Source organism: Typopeltis vanoorti, chromosome 2 (genome assembly GCF_054136105.1).
Source record: "Typopeltis vanoorti isolate ZY-2024b chromosome 2, IOZ_Tvanoo_1.0, whole genome shotgun sequence".
NCBI lineage: Eukaryota > Metazoa > Arthropoda > Arachnida > Uropygi > Thelyphonidae > Typopeltis > Typopeltis vanoorti.
In genome coordinates, this window is record NC_143550.1 from 33,035,189 (window position 1) to 33,059,714 (window position 24,526).

Here is a 24,526-nt window from a genome sequence, read left to right on the forward strand (position 1 = left end):
GCTTTATGCGGACGATGTTATACTTATAAATAAATCCACTACAAGTCTGCAAGATTCCTTGACTAAATTGAATAACTGTTGTAATATATATGGTATGAAGGTCAGCATTAAAAAGACAAAGACAATGAAAATAGGTAGAATTGTTGAAAATGTCAACTGTGTTGGGAACCTGTGGAACAAGTAAAACATTTCAACTACTTAGGCACGATTTTTAGTGAAGATGGTAAATTAAATATGGAAATAGACAACAGAATCAACAAAGCTGGTATGGTAGGAAGTCAATTGAATAAATTCATATGGAATAAGAGAGAAATTAGTCGGAACACTAAATTAGTTGTATACAAGAACAGTATTCGAGCCAATTTTAGCTTATGGATCTGAGAGCTGGGTCAGAAGTAAAACACTTGACCAAAGACTAGAGACCGCAGATATGAGAGTCCTGAGAAAGATTAGAGGTGTGAACAGATGGCATCAATGGCAATAATAAAAACGAAGATATTAGGAAAGAACTTGACATTGTCAGCATCCAGGAATGCATTAGCAGAGCTAATCTCAGGTGGCATGGTCACTTAAATAGAATGGGCGAGGAAAGATTAGCAAAACAAGTGTTCTCTGCCAGGTTGGCAGGAAAACGACCCAGAGGAAGACCAAGATATAGGTAGATTGATACGGTACAAAGTGCCTTAGACGATAGAAATATAAGATCTGATAATGTTGGAGTCTTGACAAGTAACAGACTGATTTGTAGGAAAATTGTAGATAGGGAATTAGTAATGGTGTAAATACATACATTTTCATGTAGTATTATCATATCCTGTACACCCCTTGAGGGTACATGTCAGGAATTTGATGATGATGATGCAGGAGAAAGTAAAAGTGAAGGAAATATAATTGGTAACAAGAAAGTTATGGTACAAGATCAAAAGAATGACAAAGATGGCTGTAAAGGGGGAAGGGAAGAAAGAGAGAGAGCATACTTATGATGAGACTTTCGCACAATCAAGTTCAGCTTCAACAAAAGGAGAAACATCCAGTGAGTGGAAACTCAGAGAAGAAAAAGGAGAGATGAGAGGGAAGGAAAAAGGTGAGTATGACAAAGTAAGTGAGGGAGAGTACTATATGATGATTCCATGACAAAGGATGCACTTCAATTAAGCATGTTAAAACTGGGTTTTCAAAATTACTCATGACATACTGAAGGCTGTTATACAGACACAATATGGTTAAAATATATAAAATTTTATTTGACAAATATTTTCATCTGATATTAACATATCATCCTCAGTGTGAAGCTAGTTTAAATAGGATGCAAGTTCAAATCCCAACAAGTGGAATGGATGTATGATTATCTTTTAGGCAGGCGAATTTCCTTAATAATGGAGGTGATTATGATGAAAAGTTGACTGTGTTTGTCCTCATATTATGCATAACGTTGATTTGAATTTATGGCTGAGGCAGCTTAGGCTATGAGGCTAGTGTATTATGTCTGTTAATTGTGTTCATTGTTTGTTCTAATGGTGAGTTTGCCTATTTTGTAGGATGAAAAACCCAAGTTTCCAGGTGGAACACCCTGCAACCTTTATAAGAGACTGGCTAACTCACACTCAAGACACTCAGTCAAAAAGCCCTAATAAAGGTTTGATCACAGACAGGATTTGAACCTAGGTCTTTCCAACCCAAGGGCATCATCAAAACTGATTAAGCTACAGAGATAAGAATATCTGTGTAGGTGAAGCATTAAATATGAACAAGAATCTGAAAATTGTCCAACTGAGTTATATGGACTACAGGAGAGTAAACAAAAAAAAGCATGGTAATAATTTATGTCTGTATACAAATGTCAAGAATATATGGGACAAAGGAGTTGAGTTTGTTGCCTTAAGTAAATATGTTGCAGCCTCAAATTGTTGGCATTAATGAGATCTAGCTCTCAGAAGCAGATGCACTAAGTGGTATTGAGTGTAAAGGGTAGAGAACTTAAAGATAAAAAAGATAGGAAAGGAGAGGTGTGATGCTTATGAAACTGGATAATTTGAGTCCAGTTATGGTAGGAAGCTGCGAGTGCAGTATTAATAACAGGTGGCAGTGGAGAAGAGATTGTTTAACTAGCGAGCACCAATTTTGCTAAAAGCTATCGACCTGGTGTATGCAACATTGAGCTTGGTGCTACCTCTAGGCTGGAGAAAGAAAAATATATAAGGAGGCGGTACTAGAGCTGTTACATAAACAATAAGAATTTGGCAACGGGGATTGATGGAATATTAAGCATGATACTAGAAGAGTGTTCAAGCTGAACTGGCTGCATAATTTGAGTCTCATCATAAGGAGAATTCCACTCGAGTGGAAAGAATGTATGATAATTTCACTACACAAGGATGGTGCAAAAACTGATATGTCTAACTATCGACCTATCAGCATCTCTGGAGTGGTGGTGAAGATTTTGGAAATGTTGGTAAGAAATCACACACAAAAATGGGTTGACGGAGAATCAATACTTGTATTTGTAATTACTATAATAATAAGTATGTAATAATATAATAATAAGAAGTATGTACCAGAAGACTTGGGGTGTGAGCGTGCTGAATCTGATGACAACATTAGAGAACTGGCAGTAAACATGTAGGAAACTATCATTGTCAAACATGCAAAATTTTCAGTTAAGGAAGGGTATATGTAGTTAAAGCATTATGACAAAACTGAAGGGTCAGCTTGGTGCGGCCACAGCATAAGATTCTGAAGGGAAATGATCCATGCACAAGAGATAGTCAAGGGGTGTTTGAAGAAAGTAGTATCAGATTGTATATCCAGAATCAGGAGGTCAAACAAAGTAGGAGTCAGATGGATAAATAGCATCATTAAATAGGAGCTGCAGAACAAGAAAAAGTTGTGAGGATATATAAAGTGAAAGGCATTCAGCAAGCTCATGAGCAACACAATGTACAAGCAAGAAGGGTGACCAATATGGTAAGGAAGTCAGATTATGAGAGGAGACCAGATGAGCAGGGTAAAGCAAATCCCAAAAAGTTCTTTTGTTATATGGTGAATAAAGGAATGTTGATGGTTGGGAGGTAAAAAAGTAGACAAAATAGTTGTGTTACTGAGTGATAATTTGAAAGGCTGTATTTTGAAAAGTCAGGTAGAGATACTGCAGTGCCCAATGTGGCAAAGACTGATGCGAGCATACAGGTTGATGAATTGGAGATGCTTAGACTATTACAAAACCTTAATGCAAATGGGATATCAGCCCAAGTATTAGGAGATTATGCAATGGATATGGCAGCACTTCTGGGAATGTGCCAAGAGAGTGGAAAGAGGGCAAAATATATTGCATAAAGGTCTATAATTTACCACCTCAAAGACAATGGTAGTAAATTACAGACCAACTGGTATCATGGGTGTGATGGTAAGATATTGGGAAATCAGTAAAAAGCAGAATTCAGAAATGGGTGGAGAGAAAAATAATACTCTACATTGTATTATAGTTTGTGAAAGGCAGGTTTTACCTAAGTATTTTTCACTTGTTAAAATATTAATAACTGAGTTGGAAAAAGGGACATGGCTATGAAGTGATACTGCTGGACTTTGCAAAAGCATTTGATAGGATTGTACACAAAACTGATGCATAAACTGGAGCAAATGGAAATAGATATTAAGCTCATGCTTTGAAGTAGAGAGTTGCTAACAGATGGATATAAGAAGTGGTTTAGAAAGGGGTCAAACCATAGAACTCCGTACTCAAACCACCACTATGTAAAATTTGTACATCAATGATAGAGGAATTGATTTAAAGACAAATATCTAGTTGTTTGCTGATGATGCAAAATTGCAACAAGTGACAGTCAACGAAGATAATACAGAGATATTTCAGGATGACAAACAAGCTGACAATATGGGCAAAGGATGATAGCTATCACTTTGCCACATTAAAGTGTAATATACTTTGGCAAGAAGAGATCACAAGATACTTACTACACTGGTGTCCAAAACTTAAGAACAAACACTAGTTCTGAAGATTATGACTACAAATTCAGAAGAATTTGTAGTCATAATCTGTGGTAATTTGTATAACTGACAATTCTGAGTAGAAATCAGTTATACATTCAAATTTTCGAATTGTGCGCAAAGGGTCATAAGTAGTACTCAAGAAGATAAAAGGCTGATCTAAGTGAATTGTGTCTGAAGGAAGCTCTTTTCGTGAATAAATGAAGTTGCAAACTTGGACACTTGTAAAGTCTCAAAGACATCATCTAGATCAGAGGTGTCCAACCCACAGCCCCCGAACTGTTAATAATGCGGTACCATAAGATCTTAAACTTTTAACATTATTATGCAATGCAAAAAATGTGCTGGCTTTCTTTCCATTTTGATACCGGAATTTGAGAATAGGTTTCAAGATTTCAGAAAAACATTATCAATTTTTTTGTATGTTTGTTACTCCAATTTCAGTTGACATAAATACATTACCTTCAGATTTTCAAATGGAACATATAGACTTGCAATCAGATATTCAACTCAAAGAAAAATTTAATCATGTCTCTTTGCTAGATTTTAATAAGACCTATCTTCCCAGAGAAAAATATCCTTTGCTTCACAATCATACTTTATTCATGTCATCGCTTTTTGGTAGTACAACTATTTTCAAGAATGAAGCATACAAAGAGTAAAGTTAGGTTAAAAATTTCTGACGAGAACCTTGAGAGCTCATTATGAATTGCAACCACTCCCATCAAACCAGACACTGATGCTTGATTTCAGGTAAATAAGGCCAAATATCTCACTAGTTTTGTGTTTATGCTGCCCTCTATTTTTTAATGTTATAATACAAAATTTAAAAAAATAAAGGAAGTTTTTTACTTATATACATTAACTATATTATACATTTTATATGTGGCCCAGGCAAGCCAATAGATTGGACATCCATGATTAGATGATTTTATGTGGGGAAGAATTACTGGAAAGAATTATTGAAGAAGGTTGCAATATCAATATTATTGATACTGCCAGAGAGTTTGGAATCTTGCATAGCATTGTATTCAGGCTCTGCACAGTTTCAAACCAATGGAATGTGTCCAAGACATTTGCTAAAGGGGGTCACCCTCACCCTACCAAGGAGAATGAAGACAAGTTTTTGGTTATGACAGCAAAACATAATCGACGCACCATGCCAGGATAGCTTGTAAAGTGAGTTCCATTCAAGCATAGGTACATAGATATATCGACAAACTATGGCAAGACGTGTGTGACAAATAGACCTATAGTATGCAACCCTTTATCCAGAGCTCATCATACAGCCTGTGTTCAGTGGTGTTATATCTGTAAAAACTGGACAAGACACCAATGGGCTAATGTACTCTTCACAGATGACAGTTGTTTTAGTATTTCCTCCAATTCTGTATGATACTTGATCTAATATCAAAGTGGAATTATGAGAACATTCTTGAAAAGGATAAATGAAGATGTGCAGGGGACACGGTTTGGGGTGGCATTATACGCAATGGATGCACCAAGCTACAAGTGCTGGAAAAAAGGACTATGACGAATGATATTATTATTATTACGGGCAACTTCAAGGAGTCGACAGACTCATCAAGGGAGGCCCTAACATCATGTCAAGAACAACTATTCGTCTTTCACACAGTATCTATCATACCTCGCCTTAAACTCATTCACGGTCATAGCACCTGCAACAGACTCTGGCAGCTTATTCCACTCATTTACCACTCTCCAAGTAAAGAACCTAGCTCTAACACCCTTGTTAACCACATTTTTGCCCAGCTTCCATGTATGGCCCCTAGTCCTCCCACCACCAGCCCTATTCTCAAAAATATCTTCTGAATTAATCTTATAGAAACCCTTCAGTAATTTGAATGTCTCAATCATATCACTGTCCGCGCAGTTAGCCTAGTGGCTTTGCGCTTCGCAACCATATGCCTGGGGAAGGAGTGTCCTAGGTTCGATTCCCGTCGGAGACGTGAGGAGCTGAAGGATCTTCCTCAGCCATAGCCAAGTTAGCCGGTCTTGGGCGCGGGCAGTAGGGTTTTTTCCGCCAGTTTATCTGGTGCTTTTCATCCCGCAAGCAGGCAAACCGGCCCCGTGAACACACAGGGATACAGCCAAGAATACCTTGAGGCATAGGAGTGACCATTCTATCCTCCTATTTCGGTTACGAAATCCAAGCATGCTTGGAAGGTTGTGGGCCTTAAAGGCCTGTTAAAGCCATTGGGATAGATAGAATCATATCACCCCTTTTCTGCCTATCAACCAATTTTTGCAACCCACAAATCTTCAATCTGTTCTCATAAGGTTCATTCCACAGACCTGCCACCGTCTTGGTCACTCGTCTCTGGAACCTCTCCACCTCCTCCTCATCAAGAAACCCTGATGCCCATATCCGTGCACAGTAATACAGATGAGGTCTTATCAGGGCTCAATATAGAGGAACAATAACTTGTTTGTCTCTGCTCATTAAAGTATTTTTCAGTAACCAAGTGATCTGATGAGCTGTTTTAGCCACTTTTGCAATGTGCCCCCTAAACTTCAACTCCCTATCCACCAACACTCCCAAATCCCTGGCCTCACCAATCTCCTGGAGTACGGTTCTACCAATGTGATATACTGCTGCTAATCTTTTCACTCCAAAATGCATAATTGACATCCATTTTCCTTAGCTCAGTCCTCCAAACTATCCAAATCATCCTGCAAAATGTTGACATCCTGTGCACTCACAATTGCTCTACCCAACTTTGCATCATCAGCAAACAAGTAAACACTTCCTCTCAGATCCTTTCCTATATCGTTAATGAACAAATTGAAAAGTAGTGGTCCAAGAAAAGAACCCTGCAGCACACCACTAGTCACAAGCCGTCTTTTGAACTCCACTCCTGAATAAACCACTCTCTGGTATCTCTCCATCAACCACCCTCCTATCCATCTCACCAACCCTATATCCATCCCCATCTGCTCCAGTTTACTGATTAGAGTTCCATGTGGTATCCTATCAAAGGCCTTGGAAAGGTCCAGTAGAATCACTGAAAACCTATTACCCTTATCCAGTTCAGTCGTTACTGTGTTATAAAACGTGAGCAAATTACTGAGGCATGATCTACCCTTCACAAAACCATGTTGTCTCCCATACAGTATCCCATTTTCATCTATCCAATCTTGTAAGCATTGTATATTGCAACAAAGTTCTTCAAAGTTGTGTTCAGTTGTTCTGTGGTGCTGAATTCAATTCATTTTTATGGATGACAATGCCACAGCACATCATACATGAGCAATGGAGATACTTCTGGAGACTGAAAAATTTAATCGAATCAAGTGGCCAGCACGCTCCCCAGATCTTAACCCCATAGAACACATTTGGGACAAGATAGGGAGATGCACTGCTGCTCAAAATTCCCCTCCAGAAATAAAAGAAGGCCTTATTCTTTCTCTGAAGGAGCAGTGGGTCAATTTGCCTCAAGAACTCCTGGATCACTTGGTGCTAAGCATGGTACAATGTTGTGAGAGCTGCATCACAGTTCAGGATGGACATATTCCATACTGAAATGTCTCTCCACATAGTTTTCTGTAAGCACTGTACATTAATTCCTTATCTATGTCCTTAGGAAATTTGTAACTTTTGCTAAAAAGTAATGCAATGTAATTTGTACAAAATTTATAACACATTTTTCGTGTAAATAATTTAGTACACTGGAAATAAATTTATGTCCATATTTGGCTGTAGTCGTGGAAAATTTTTTCATATACAAGTAAAAATGTAGTTCATCCTTAGCTTCTGGAAACCAGTGTACATTGATGGAACCAGATCACAAGAAATTGAGACCAGAGATTTAGGGACGATTGTGGACAGAGACAGTTGAAGTTTAGAGGACATATTGTAAAAGGCATCCAAAACAGCTCATCAGTTTAGCTAGATGTTAAATATACTGACAAGCAGAGATAGGAAGGTTATTATTCTTCTCTAAGCTATAATCAGGAAATCTGGATTGCTATGCACAGATCTGATTGGCTGGATTCCTTGAGGATGGGGGAATGGTGGAGAGAATCCAGAGAAATGACCAAGATTGTGTCAGGTCTGTATAATGTTCCTTATGAGAACAGATTGATGGTTTGCGACTATATCAGCTACTAAGGTTAGCTGATAAGCAGAAAAGAGGGGGGGGGGGGTATGACAAAACATTAAAAAGTTCTTACAGCAATTTTATAGAATTGACATAGATGACTTTTTTCAATACATGACTGGTGGAAATTATTTAAGAATGACAGTAAGCAAGGGTGTAAAAACTAGATTTTTTTCTGGGATGTTAGTGATTAGGTGTCAGTGAATGAGTTCAAAGAGAGGTATGAGCAGTACTGTTTGAATAATAGTTAGAATGAGCCTCTCATGATGTGTCTGGCTCCATGAAGATGCCTAAAAAAATAATAATAAAAGTTAAATTGGGAAAAACACGAAATGCTATAGTTTCCTGAAAAGTTATAAAATCATATTTATTTATTACATCTTCTCTAAATATTAAGCTACTATAAGTTATTTTACAGATACGATAGTATGTGGAATTTCAGTGTGCAACAGTTCTCCACTTATAACAAAAGAAATATTCACTTACATCTACTTTTATTTTAAATTCTGATGGATTAATCTTCTTCTTATAAGGAAGAGGTTCCCAGCCACGAGACCAAACAGATGAATTATTTTTTTCTAAGTATCGTCCATCATGCCTCTCGCACTTCAAACACCTCCTATCATCCTGTTGTATGTTGCAACTTAAAGCGATATGATGCTTATAGCAATGGGGAAGGCTGAAGCACTTCCTAGGAAAGATATTTAGAAGTTCATTTGACCAAGAAGTATTTGCAGCATAATTTCTTGGTAAGGAGTTGTGAGGCATGACACAACCACATTCTTTTTGTGAGGTATGTAAAATTGCATATTGACACCTGGAACTAAGAAGATTAACATGGAGGTCTGAAGATGAAACACTCTTGGCACTTCTTGTTTGGTTGGAATTTCTCTTACTCACCCGAATATTACATGATAAGATTCTTTCACAAAGTTCATCCAGAGCACCATGTTCCACGTGTTTACAATGGCTTAGAATAATTGGATACCTACAACAGCAACAAAGAATTCCTTGTCTCTGTTGGTACAATAAAGAACGTTGAGTAGCCATAGAGTCTATAAATTTACAGCTTTTAAAGCTGCCTAGTTCCATCATGCATACTCAGAGAATACCATTATCAGGTGTCGGTTTCATTTCTATCCAATTATATGCTAGAGTCCACTTGTAGCTGTAAAATATCACATAAATTATTTTTTTAAACCAGTATAACAAAATTAGAACAAATCAAACATAAAGTAATATAAAAATAACACTTAATAGGCAATTTCAAAACAATGCAGAAAAAGTTGCAGGAAAAAAGTGGATTACTTTATTCAAGTGGGGGAAAAGGGGAAAAAAAAACTGAAATACCTCAGAAAACTTTAGTCTCAGAGAAGTAATTCATGTAAGTGAAAAACTTACAAGTCAAAAATAGTATACTATACATGTTAAAAAAACAAGAGAAAGATATATTCACTGGAACAGCAAAACTTCACACATTTTCATTAATATAAAAATGATAGGATACAATTCAATAATTAGATTAGTTAATGAATTAGTGTATGGTGAGAAGACTGAAGTCATAGGGAAAGCATAACACTAACTTATGAAACCAATATAATACTATCGGTTGTAATGTATTTTGTCAGTAAAGTTGTGTGTTCTCCTGGCTGGTTTGTCTGGTTGTAAGATGGAAAACCTCAGTTTCCTGCCACCTGTATATGAGACTGGCTAACTCACTTTCAAGTGAAAAGCTCTGATAAAGGTTCTTTATGTCCTAGACAGCAATTGAACTTAGGTCTTTCCAACCAAAGGGCACTGTCAAAACAAACTGCCTTAAGGAGGCTCCAATAATTAGGCATATATCTAAAAACCTGTGATTTCTACAATAAATTTTAATAAACATTCCTTTATACACTTAGTAAATAATAAATATCAGAAAAATTCAGTCAATGAGAGAAGAACATGTGTGAGAAAGTATGATGAACCATGAAGCTTAAACACTGTTTTCAGAAACTTTAGAGAAAATCTCCCTCAAACAGCAAACTAACAAACTTATTCCAGTAACCTAGTATTCCTGACACAAGAAACCAATTTCTACAGCCCAAATGTAATCTTTTTATGATGATATTACACTAGATGCAATGAAAATCATCTAGGGATTAAAAATTCTCACAAACATACATGCAATTGTGGATTTAAAAGCAGAGCAAATGACAGCAAAATTGCCATGCTATCCACTTGGCCACAAAGGTTGGCAAGCTTGGTAATGATGCCTAACAATCTAGGAGCTGACTGTAAGCTGAATAAGCAATGTTATTAATCAGAAGGCCCTGACAATTTCAAGGATTAGTCTAACAATTCATTGTGGGGTCACTAACACTACACTATCTTCACTATGCCATCTACCAGCCACAACACTGTATTTCTGTCTGATAATTGCATGTGTTCATTCTCTAGCTGCTTTGCAAATAGAAAAACTCTCAAGTTACTGGAGAGAAAAAAAAAGGCTTTTTTTTATGATAACAGTCAGCACACCATCAACTGAAAAGTGCACTATGGAAGCACCATTAGCACCAAAGTACACAGGAAGTGAATGATTTCCAAATGTTTAGTGAATAATTTTATTCACTAAAAATAAAAACAATTTGCTCTTAGTGAAACTGCTTTTTTACAAGGAGAATAAAGTGAATTATGTAAGTTTGGAAATTGTATGTGAAATTGCAATAGACTAAAAAGATGATTTTCATTCCCTTGCCTGATAATAGATCACTAACATGCTTTCTGGAAACCTATGATAGAGTAGCTTAGAAAAGCCATGTTAGATTTATAAAACAGAGTCCCTAAATTATTAATCCTTTAGCATACTTGAAGTAGTACAAATGTGATGCAAGCTTTAAAGCCCTCTGTGGATGGGAATATCATTAAAAAAATAATAATAATAAAATGGTAAAAAGTGTGTGGATGAGCTCTGGTAGTTAATTTGGTGACTGGCATATGATGTTGAGTCAAGCCACTTGATTGTATCACCTAGCACATTTTAAAGTAGTACTGGTGGCATAATATGTTCATATTTGAACATATTATGCCACCATATTGCAATTTATAAAAATATAAATTGCAATATAGTAGACTGCACATAATGCTAATATGGAAACAATGTGTTCAGTAGCCAAGTACACTGAAAGTAATTTTACTTCCATATTATTTTCCATATAGAGTAAACCAACGGACAAAATTTCCAGTCCATATGTTGCATGTGAAAATTAACACCCTGTTAATTTTAAAATGCTCTTAACCAAGGTTATTTTTTGTTATTAATTTCATGTTATTTTAACAAATTTTGGCAAATAGGCCATCACATGTTGGAAAAACACTGTAGTAACTTAGCCAACATAAATGAGTCACCGCTCATAAAACATGTTTGCCGAATGATTAGGACATAATCACACTGTAATTGGTTCTTTTGTCGCGTGGTATGACTTTCTGCAGCAGTTTTATTATTACACACAGCAGAATTCAAAAGCTCAAAAAAAAACTTGATAGCTTTTTCATAGCAGGATTAACTAAACCAAACATCTTAATACGGAATATTAACTTATCTAAAAGTGTAAAAATTGTAAAACAATTTTTTTGTTATTACAGTGCTAATATTGATAAAATTGCAGTATAATGTTACAGATATTTTAAAAAATTTGCGATTTAACGGACACCTCTTAGCCCCTATTAGTCCATTAAAGTCGAAGGTTTACTATATATATATATTTTTTTTTTTTTTTTTTGGAAATTATTTTTGATTATTGAAAAGTGAAAAATGGAACTGATGAAGTTAATTTAGTTTTCTCCTTGCTGGCACTCAAAAATTTTTTGAATAAATTTTAGTTTCAAAAGCAAAAAGCAAAAATATAAGCATAAAAAAAATAATAATAAAAATAAATAAATAAAAAAAAATCTCCTCAGACATAATTTTAAATTTCAAATGTTTAAGGAAAAATGCATGTGAACTAGTGAAAAATTTAAGTTACAAAATTTGTCTTTATAACAGACATTTTCAGTGTAGAACCAGCAATGCAATTAATTTAAATGATGAAATATTGTGATGCATGATACAGTCAATGAAACTTTTCTTATTTCTCGAGTCTTCTCTCCATGTGAATTTATGCACACCTTCATGCTCGAATATGGTGTTAGTAATAACTATCTCATGTCTTGAACAGAAATCCAGCAGGTTCTTATGATTAGCTCTGCTCTTTTCTTACAATTTTCCTAAAACATTTTTATATGCCTGGTGGGATACAGTTCCTACTCTGTTGTTTAGATCTCCAACAAGGACCAACTTTTCCTTTTCCATTGTGTTAGCTGCCTTCTCTAATGCCTCGAAAAATTCCTCCACTTCTTCCTTAGTAGAATGTACTGTAGGCCCATAAGCACAGATAAGTCTCATTGTCCAACTGCCCATTCTAATATTTGGCCACATCACTGTACTCAACACTGCCTGCAATTCAAAGAAGATAATGCCTGGCCGAGCAGTTAACATATCTGTTCTCTCCAGCCAAAAGGCTGCGGATTCGAATCCGCATGGATGTTTGTGATTGTCTGTGGGAATACTAGTGGTGGTGGCAGGTGGTAGATGGCATTGGTGTAGTTGCAGTTTGTTGTAGTTATGGATTGAGTGGTGGAGACAGAGCACAATGCAGTAGGTGTCCTCTCTCAATGAATCTTTGGACTCCTGGAGGTGTCACATAATAATAATCCACCTATTTAGTGTTGAATACTATAGCTATTCCTTCTTTTCCTGATCTTTATTACCTGAATATAACAGCTTGCATTTGTTGTTTAGGAAAAATCTCATCTGTTTTTTCTCCTTTGTTTCTGTAACACCAATCATGTTGATCTGGTACTTACCTAATTCTTTTGCTAGATCCCTTTCTTTCCTGCTATGCTTCTTATACTGATGGTGGTGCCAATCTTTTTGGCACCACCATCAGTATAAGAAGCTTCAATTCATCAGACCTCTGCTGATGAATTGAGGTTCATTATAGTAACAGATTTTTTGCTGTTTAACCCTAGCTCTCTGATGTAAACAGTATGTGTGAAAGTCTTGTTCAACAGGGCAACCCTCGCAGCTGACATGAAACTCTATTATGGTGTTCCATCATTTTTGTATTCTGGCTTAAGCCAATATGAATAGATTTTGGTCAGCTAAATCCCAAATTGCCAGCCTGTCCTCATTCGTTCTGTATCCTGGTAGATACCTACTAACTGCTTGCACCATGAAAAGGTGAGGATTGAGCATTAGATCAAAAGTCCTAGTCATTTCTCCACATCACTCAAAAGACTATGTGGAGGTTTCCTCCCAGTTATTCAGTTATGACCCTTAAGCAAACCCTGCATCTCCTCTTTTTTTTTGTTAAACAAAATTAACTTATAGTTATTAGTCATGCCAGTATTTCAAGAATGAAATTAAAAATTTAAATTTGTTGCATTTATAAATGAGGATGCAAAACTTTGTTGCTTATTTATTATTATTATCGACTCCTCCACGGAGTCCACAGACTCATTGTGGGAGGTTCTTTCAATTGATAACATATTTATCACACTGCATCTTAAAACCTTTAACACTCCTTGCATTAATAACACATTCTGGTAATGGCATTCCATTCACTGACAGTTCTCTATATAAAAAATCTCTTCACACCCCTCTTCACCACTCAACTTGCATAACTTCTAGGTATGGCCTGTGATTTTCCCCTCTCGCCTTCTACTCTTTTTACAATCCCATCTGGATGAATCAAATAAAATCCTCTCACTAACCTAGATGTCTCTATCACATCACCTCTTTTATTCCTATCCACCAAACTACAATCCACATTTCTTCAACCTCTCTCTCTCTGTACAGCCATGAAATATCTCCATGAAAAGTCCTGATATTGTCTTATTCACTCATCTATGGACCCTCTCCAATGTTTCCACATCACACTGAAAACCAGGTGACCAAATATGAATATAATAGTCCAAGTGTGGTCTGACTAGTACTTTATACAGTGGCACAACAATATTTATCTCTCAGAAATTCAACAAACTCACTCTCCTTGTTCCCATACACTATCTCCTCCTTGCATTCTATATTCCTGTAATTAAAGTCTCTCATTGAGATTAGTTTCTTTTTACATACCCTTTGCCTAAACATTTCACATTCAGTATTCTGTACATGTCCTGGCCTATAACAGCAACCTATCAGATATACTAGCCTGTTAATTTCAACTTCCCACCACTTACAAATTTTTACAGACTATTCTATTTTTAAAATTGATAATAATAATACCATCAGTAATTGATGGATTACACACACACACAGACAGCAAACATAAACCACTCAAGAATCAATCTTAAGCTTATAAAATACATTATCAGAACTTGATTAACTGATGCTATCCCTTGATGAGGAAACAAAGCAATTAAGAATAGTTAAAATCAGTTTTACTGCAAATAAAATCAAAATTGTCTACTAAATATGCACCAAATGGAAGATCCACATGTGCTGGAAACTGTAGTTGGAAAGCTATATTCTGAAAACAAACTGTTTTTAAAAAATACTAAGAGAATAGTTCATCCTTATTTGCATAGTGCTAATCCGAAAACCAAAATGGCATCGAATGTGTTGTTTATCAAAATGAGCTAAATTCTAATTTCCACAATCTGATTACTGTTTCTGCTCTTCTGATCCAATTTCCACCAAATATATAATATAAAGGTCAGTACACCCAAAAAAGCCTAACTGATATTAACCCTTGGTTCTCAAACAATTATGTCAAGCAGTCTAAGAAAAAATTTCAACATATCTTAATTAAGCAGCTCGAATAAAAAATCTCAGCATCATACTCAGCCAACACCACAGCCTGAAACAGCTGTAAAAAATAAAAAAAAATGTAACAAATCTAAACTACCTTGCCTTCTAGTTCCTGGGGAAAGCCTATTTTGTGCACAACCTTTGCATGTCCACCTCTCTCTCACACACACACAGATGGTATCACCACTGAAAGATCCAAAGATAAAGCTAACCTCTCCTCCAACTCTTGTACTATACTCCTAGAATACCAAGAACAACCTTACTGCATACCTCATGTGAAGTTTTCCCAGAAAGACATCAGAAGAATCCTTAACAGCTTAGACACCAACAGGTCTCCGAATTCAGATGGTATTTCCAGACCAGTGCTCCAGAAGTCCACTGCCATGATTATCTGCTACCATAACTATCCACCAGTGTCAACATGCCATAATTATTCTTTCTCTTGCTTGCTATATAGTGGAAAATTTCCCTTTAGTTAACCTTGCCCTGACCAGCCAGCAAATCTCTTCTCATACTGCACCTTTTCCTTCTTTACCATGCTCGTCACCTTTCTAGCCTGCACTTTATACTCTTCATGGATCCGAGGTACGACTATCTTGTACCTCCTCCATAGACTTTTCTTTTCCAAAACAGCTTGCTTGATTTCACTGTTCATCCATTTCACTCTTCTATTTACTCACTTAACCCTTGGTATGCAGTTATATATTGCTTGTGTCAGAAACCACCTTGTGAATTTCCACACTGTCAACATCTACTCAACATACTGATTAACCACAAAAAAAATCAACCACATGAATGATTTTTTCCAGATCTTCCCATGGTCTGTCTCTCCAAAAGGTAAGTGAAGTCGTTATTCTTTAAATTTTCTTGTGAAATAATTATTATCAATATTATTATTATTACGTGACACCTCCATCGAACGATTGGCCCCCTTCTATGACAGAGAATGGTGGAATCCATAATTGGTGGATCTCCTGGTAGTCAAAACATATTCTGCTGATATTTATTTCCACTTTTTTTCAAGAAGACTAGAGTAGACTTTATAAATCCTAAACTAGGATGAATAGGAATGAAAATATAAACTTTGCAGATAATAATAATTTTCTAACAATAATTGTAATTTACAAGCTAAGCAGAAAGTATGTTAAGAAAATAATATAGAAAACAAATTAAAATACTGAACTAAGATCGAACATAACTAAAAATAGCAAATAGGTCACAAAGCAAAAAATTCAATGATAAACAATGTGGCCAGAAACAGCATCCAAATATAAGTATTCAATATGAATGTGTAACCCTGTGGCAACCATCATGTTGCTTAGGTCAGCAGAAGAAAGACACAGGTTCATTTCAAGTCACTCACTCACTAAGTAATTCTACACCTTTTTTCAGCTAGTTCCCATGTAAGCTAACTTAATTTGGCTGTGGCTTTAAAAACCTACAATTCAGAAAAATCAAGTTCAGAACTTGCACCATATTAACACAATAATGCTACTTAGAATCAGGAATGCAGCAGCAGTCTACTGTATTTTCACTAGATTTCTTCTAAATCTAGTGACTGCTGATTTTTGAAGTTAAGATTAAATAGTTCAGATTTTTATTCACAGAGTCTCTGAGAATTAAAAAATGCATTAGAAGAGATAATGCATTAAGGATGATATCTTGAAACAATACAAATATGAAATCAAAATTTAAAACAGAATTAAGATGGCATATACAATACTCAGAATCTCCACTGGCAACTTTGTAATGCTAGCTTTAACATATGCATCAGAGAAAGGGGTGCTAATTCTTAACCACTATACCAGCCTTTATGTATTTACACATCAATAAACATGTTTACATCAAACCAAACTGAACTCTTTGTACGATCACTTTTGCTAACTTCATTTATCATTATTAGGTCCATTTCTTCTAAACCTTGTATATAGCATTTAGTGTCTGCATGCCTGCAAATACAAAGAAAAAAACTGAATCTCAGAAATTTTCTCAAAGAAAATTTTAAATAAAATATCTATGATATTTTATTTAAAATTTTTCTAAATCATCTGACTACTATATGCATAAAATCTTACTGTTATTTAAGTGAGATATCTGACCATCACTAATCAGAAAACTATTAGTATTTAGTCAAATTAGTATTGCTAAATTAACCACAGCTAATTAGCTACATGTGCCAAAGGAGAAGAATGCGCAGTGATTCCATTTTTGTGAAATGAAAGTGCAGAAGATGCAAAAATTCATTGAACTGCAGTACAGAATAGTGAGCATTTTGCCAGAGCAGAGCTTATTTGAGTAGATTGATAAATTTAAAAGTGGCTGAACAAGTGTTACTAACATGGAATAATCAGGTATCCATCCATATCAACAACAACTGATGAGAACATTAAAAAGCAAAGCATGACCAACAGTAAAGTAGCAACCAAGTATAGATTAGATGCAGATTATGATCCACCACAACTAGCAGGGAAACAAACAAAAATAGAATGGCACCTGTTAACACACAAATGGAACTGAAACAAATTCACAGCAATTTGCAGTATCATGCAGAAGTCAATGTTTTCATAATGGACTGCTGAAATCCCCTCAACTTATTTAATGCTTCACTGATTCATTTTATCTAAAGTTATTTAAGTGCAAGTAAAATAGTCATACAACCTGTGAACAATTCAGTTTTAAAAGTTTCTCCTTCTTTTTTTTTTTTTTTTACATAATTAAAAGCGCGTAATCATCAATAAGTAAAGTACACAAATTTTATTTGATTGGAGGGTAAATGCTGGTTATATCAAAAAATACAACAACCAAGTAGAAGTTTGATATTTGGTTAATAGGCTTGTAACAATATGGAAATGAAATGTTACTTTTCCTATATAGAAAAAAAAAAAACATGTTAATTTAAATATATATCCAAATTCAACAGATCTACTATAAAATTTAACCTGTTAAGTTTACATACACACAGTGCATCATAAATATATTTACTTACTCTTTCAATGAAACATATCTTTATATACATAAAAGCAGTGGCTGTTTCATCATGTGTATATGAATATCATTTTCTCGTAAATAAAAAAAATACAAAATAAATATACTTAACTTTTAAATTAACGTGAATAAATGAACGGATTTTTAATTTAGCACCCGAAAAGATTATATATACATATATGTGACGGTGTAGTTCGTCAACTTTCACGATTTACTAGTACAATACAGGCAAACAAAAGTACATATTTTTCTTATGTACATTATTAAAAATCACCCGAACTGATCGAATATGGTTGCACATGCCACTGTTTTTCGTATCTCCATCACAAACGCTTTGAAACCGTACAAATGTAAATATAAGCACGAACTCTGCGAAATTTCCATATCAAACAACTTTACTGTGTTACACGAGACCTGAAGCCCTTATCATCAATGGAAACAGGCACTTCTGCGCCCTCTATCAACGGACACTTTCATGCACGCAAATAAACTTATCCAATTTGAAGAAAGAAGAGTAACTGTCCATCAATATTTTCATCAAATATGCAATATTTTAGCACCAACTAACTTTTGGAAATCATTGGACAGCTGATCTTCATTTGGAAGCATACGATTATCGATGATTTTCATGGCATCTGAGATTAGTGCCTGTTGTCTGCATACTATCTCGTGATCCTAATCCTAAAACGGGTACTGTTTTCAAAAATAAAGTGAGTTGTACTGTCACTTTTTCTTCGATGCGGAATTAAAATCCGACTTTTGAGAGGTAAAAATCTTACTTGTCTATGCAGAAATCAACTAATTAGCAACCAGTTCAAAAGAATATAAAAAATTTCCACATTTGACGTGCGTAGACGCGTGTGGTCACTCCCGTACCTCACAGTGTTTTGGGAATGAAGCCTTGTGCTAGAAATAGTAGTAGGGGGTAGGGTCGCAGACACCTTTCCACCCAGTGTTAGTAGGACAATCACAAACATCCATGCCCGTGGTGGGATTCGAACTCGTGGCTTCTTAACTAGAGAGGGATACGCTAACCACTCAGCCCGTCAGGTTGGCCAGTTGAAAGAAAGGGACTAGTAAAGTTCCTTCCGTCGGCAGGTAAATCGAACCTTCAGTATCCTTTCTAACTCTCTAGCATCATGGTATCAAAAACGTTGTTATTCTCTCAGAAAGGTAACACGAAATAAAATAGAGTAAAAATATAAAACGGGTGTCCATAAAAAATGTGCGAGTAGTAAAGCGATTTCTAAGATGAGAGGGGAAAAATTATTAGTTTACATACACCTTTTTTTATTATTTTTTTTGGGGGGGTTATAAATACTTCTGTTTATTTCATCTAAAAATGAAAATTCCCCATCCTCCCTTTACGATACAAATGTATTTCCTTCCAAAACACTACTTTAGAATACGCATTGGGCCAACATAATCGATGAATTATGACTCGTCTAATCCAACAAAATCCAAATCGCTTATATAAAAGGCGCTGAATTATAAGTAGATTCCTTAAAACAATGTTTCTCCGTAGGTAAAGCGCGTCCACGGGTGGGGGGGGGGGAATACAACCAATGGTAAAATCACGTAATATCAAGGGGTCAAGCTTTAGAATATAATAATACCCAGTTATTTTAGTCGCATTGCTTTGACGTGTCTTTAATTATGGCACCGAAGAAATGAAATTCATGTTTATCGGAAGTGGCCATACATTAAAAGATGCTATTTCGTTTAGCGTTTCATTAGGACTTGAAACAAATGAAAACCATCTATTTTTCCTACAGGACCGCGATCCAAAAAAGTAAAATATGCAACAGGTTCACAAAATTACTAAAATAAATAAAAATAACAACCTATGCAAAACGAATTACCTTTGTCAACTTAAAACTTTCTTTTCTTTTTCCCAGTTCTGAAAGTTTCACATATTTATTGGGGTCTTCTAAATATTTTTGGGATTCCTCCATATACGTAAATATATGTTTCGTTTGTAACGGTACTTTCAGCACCTTTGCAAAAGAAAGCAAGAAAACAAATCCTGGTTATAAATAAAGTAGAACGCTTTTACACTTCTGTGCAATATCAAAGCACTATTATGTTTCTTCAGTCTTGTTTTTTTTTTCCTTCCATTTACATTTTTCCGAATGGGGAACAATAAATCTAATGTTGTGTTATCCAAGTTAAGAACATTAAGAAACAAGTTCGTTTTCAAAAAAGACTAGTTTAGGATTAAACGTTTTCCAATACATACAATTTGAACAGAGTTATAAATAATGAGTGTTTACAGAATTATGATGTATCGATATTTCCAACTATAAAGTTCTATACTGAATTAGTTACATTTTTTTTAAAAAATCATCTAATTTCCTGAATCAGTCTGTCTGAAGGAGACCCCTGAATGTGCCAGGGATCTCTTTCAGAATAAATCGGGGTGTCAGGGGACCACTGAGATACCGATTTATTCCTTACGTCATTACTGCATCTAACTACTTAGAAATGTATTCCTCCTTTTATAATAGTGTAAAACTATCGCACGAATTAGTACCATAGTCGGTTAAGAAAATGAGAAAACTGTTCTAGAGACCAAAATTTTTTCCACGCACTTAGATTTCAAGAGAGACAAATGAGATTTTGAAAAATGAAATTGATTGCTGATTTCTATATGCCAAATGGGGCGAAATTCTGATAAATTCGTTTCTTTCTCCCCCATAATTTCCGTCCTTCGATATTTATTTTAGTCTACAAATCTTGTAGAGCGTCTCGGTCTCTGAAACAGAATTATTGTATATTGGAAACACATCGGAGTAATACAAGTCAATGAACATAAATCATTGTTTATATTCTCTGTCATTACTTGAGACGCATTTCAAGTAGGCACTTGCACAGGACGAAATTTTAGTTCACCCTCGACCTGAAGCCTGATTGAAATGTAAATTTTATAACCTATGACCTAAAAGTTCAAACTTCATAAAACAGTTATATTTCAAGCTGAATATAATCATAATCAAGTTTCGTGCACAAACTATCAATTTCGAGCAAAATTCGGCATGAAACTTTGTGTTCTTGTAGATGAGAAGGAAGAGCAGAGTTTGTTTTTCTTAACAATATTTTATAAATAAATTCAGACTTGAATATCCGTTCCTAAATATTTTCACAGAGCCGTAACTAGCTCTTTTTGCACTTGAGGGAAGAATCGAAAACTACGTCACCCATATAGTTTCATAGCAGTTGTTTTATTGTTTTACGTTGTCTTTTTCTCTGTCTCTCTCGCTCAACTTGTGCGCCGAGGACAGTGCCTCCTTACCTTTGTTTTTACATCATTTTATTTTATTTTATTTTTGAAACCTTCAAAATCAACCACTTTAGAAATATATGGCCAGTTAATATTTTGGAAAGAATTCCTCATAACACACACACATGATAAGCGTAATATAAATATATGCAGCATTTAGCGTCCTCAAACAGTTTATTTTACATGATTAACGTCGTGTCAATATGTTTCTTTGAAACCAAAATACAAAATCTATTGCCACATTAAATATATAAATAGACCTCGAAGTTCTTTTCGTTTCAAAAATATGCAATAAATTTAAATTAAATACAAAATAATAATAATAATAATAATAATAATAATAAACGAAAAAAAAAAATGGAAGCCCGGTTTTGTTGCCCGGATAGCTTATCAACTTTCCAATGGGTTGCAGATTCGAATTTCATCATGGCATGGATTTATGTGAATTGGGAACAGGAAATGTATCGCCGGCTATGAGACCATCTTGCTGTTTATTGGAGACATGAAGTGGCTTGAAAAACTTCCATTTGTGGTCTGTACAGTAGGAAGCAGGAGAATGTGTAAGGAGCAAATAAAATAAATGATAAACATATCATCTTATACAGAGTATACTAATATCACATAGGCATACAACCTTTCATGGGTGGACAACATTAAAAAAAAAATCTTGTAGGTGTTTGATTAATTTCATCCCCCTGCCATCATCCAGTTTATTGGAAGCTAGAAGTAGTTCCATTGCTTGATGTTCGATGTCTGGTCTTTAAGCAGGATTCTTCCTGGAATACGTAAGTCTTAGAACTCCCTAATACAACATATTATAGGTATACAAATTTTCGTCTACGAGATTCACATAAAAAAACTATTACACAAAAACGCATTTCCTCCATTATTATCTTAATGGAGAAAATATCACATTGCAATGCAAAATCAGAAATTAATCTACATTTCCGCTATTTAAATTGTCGTCCTCCAAGTTTAACCAAAACCTATTCCACTTGTTGCAGGATATAGCGACTGTCTTTTTAACCAACAGTACGGCGATTAGTGAAAACATACTACTACTCACTCAAATTTGAGTCTGGATAGAAAGAATCGTAGATTACGTGCTTTAACTTCTTTTAGTTTGAGTTGCTTAAAAGAGTATCCCAAAAAGTACGATTTGAAAATGTTCAGAGCTAAATAAACAGTCTATATTCCAGTCGTTTTAGGGGGAATTATTATGATGTCTGTAATAAATTTTCTGTTTTTAAAGAGCAATATCGAATGGCTGTACTTTGTTGAAGATCATGCAAGGTAATCAATTAGAACACAGATTTAAAAGTTGAAACATTTCCTTTGGGGGGGGGGCTTATGTAATGTACATAATTTTTTTCCAATAATGCAACCTAAATGGTCCTATTCAACCCACTTTAAAGATGTTGAAAGATTTAATAGAGACTACTTGAAAGATTTTAATGGCGATTTTAAACAACAGTATTCATAGACTTTCAGCCAGTCAGTGCAGTATCATTAGACTGAATCGTTTGGGGAAATTTTGCCAGTATAAACGATTCCATGGAAACTAACAATGAATACAGATATATCCTAAATTCCAATATTTTTCCGATTCCATTTAACCAGAACGGATTATTGCAATACTGCATATCATTTCGACAAGTTTTGCATTTCGTGACTCTGCTATACGTATACGTACGTGTATATGTGTGTGTGTGTGTGTATATATATATATATATATATAAATCGTGTCTTTATACAAGAATTCTATTAAAGAAAAGAATACTTTTTGTAATTGTTTACGATAGGTTTTTCAACTGCCTTCAAATTCTAGTGATGGTATCTTCTTTCTCTTCAGCTGCAAGCATTTGGGACTATCCAAAATTTGGCTACACTGAATCAACTTCTCATTCTCTTGTTTCATTTCTATCAGAAGCTTAGCTTTTTTCTTCTCACAAAAAAAAAAAATAATAATAATATGCAAACCAGTCAGCAGACATGAAATAACATAATGCGCTAAGTGTCATAGCTTTTTCTTTGCTTTAGCTATAATTATAATTAAACCAAAATAAGTAATGATTGCTATATTTAGATGTGATATTCAGAATTTTATCATAGCACTGAGTCACAGCAAAATATTTTAAGCATCGTTTCAAAAGAACAAGGTTATTTATGAAAAACGCTCAATTACATTTGGTAACTTATTCCCAGTTCTTAAAATTATCATACCAAAATTTGATGGGTAGGGATGTATATATGGAATAAAGAAAAGAAAAAGTAAATAGATCTGTGATGAAATGAGAATAAACATTGAATGAAATGCGTTCTAAAAATTCAGGTCATTTTACATGATGATGAATGATACTGAAGAGGAAGACAGTATTAAAGTACTGTCTTCCTCTTCAGTAAAGTCTGAAGGTGAATCATCTCCATAAAGCAAACTTAGCAACATTATAATCAATTTGAATTGTATTTTCTTCGGGTATGAAACCTGAATTAGGTATTTTGTTGGAGTATGATACTTGATATGATATAATGACCTTATCAAGGTTGAAAATTCTAGATGAATGTGCCCACTGGGTAACAATCAAGATATTTAAGGAAGTTTATATTCCCAAAGCATTTATCTGAACCTCTGCAACTTAATTGGAATAATTATGAGACACGTGCCTTTTTATTAGAAAAGACCAGAATTTATTCTCTTCATGATGAGAGGAATCTTTATATGAACTATTTTTTTTTAAATCGAAGGTGCGTTAGTTAATCTCATATGGAGATATTCACGTTCATGTTTTTTCTCCTGGAAACTCAAGGTTTTCATCCTGCAAAACAATAAAATCTGCCAGAGAACACATGCAAACAGACAAAAAATATAATGTATTACGTGATAGATGCTATCATTACTTTGCATTATACCATCTATCATATAGTTCAATTACTCGATGGAGGCGTCATGCAATAATATTATTAATGTGCGTTGTAACCACCTAACTCAAAATGTGCAGAAGTACAGAAAATTCAAAACAATAAGTTTACTTTCATGCATCATAAGTTATAGCGAATGAATATCAAATACTTTTCTCTTTTTGGTGACAATTTGAACAGTACAAGCAGAGTGCTTACTGTTAAAGAATTCCAGGCGACTAATCTTGACCGAACCCGAGAATATTCATTATTTTTTGACCATAAGTTGACAGATGGGCTGGATAGAACAGCACTATAAGGGATGAGCTAGTTTGAAGAAAGAACTGTTTATAAAAAAAAGTATTGTATCACGTTTTCTAAATAAATAAATTAATTAATAAAAAGATTCTG

General features: G+C 34.9%; 1 protein-coding gene across 5 annotated transcripts in view; it reads right to left on the bottom strand.

The window, feature by feature from the left end:
- Nucleotides 1-24,526, bottom strand: part of LOC150108908 (uncharacterized) — a 295,478-nt gene that overhangs the window by 223,058 nt on the left and 47,894 nt on the right. For 2 of the 5 annotated variants that reach the window (XR_016550111.1, XM_090410920.1), the window contains exons 1-2: nt 17,939-18,322; nt 8,610-9,291 (exon numbers count right to left, since the gene is read on the bottom strand). Coding sequence is in view for 4 of the 5 variants with exons in the window: in XM_090410920.1 (XP_090267046.1) it covers nt 8,610-9,218 (609 nt within the window). In the remaining variant the exon portion in view is untranslated. Of the gene's footprint in view, nt 1-8,609; nt 9,292-16,812; nt 16,856-17,938; nt 18,323-24,526 lie in introns of those variants that run through there. The other 3 variants (XM_090410891.1, XM_090410902.1, XM_090410911.1) reach the window with 3 other exon arrangements.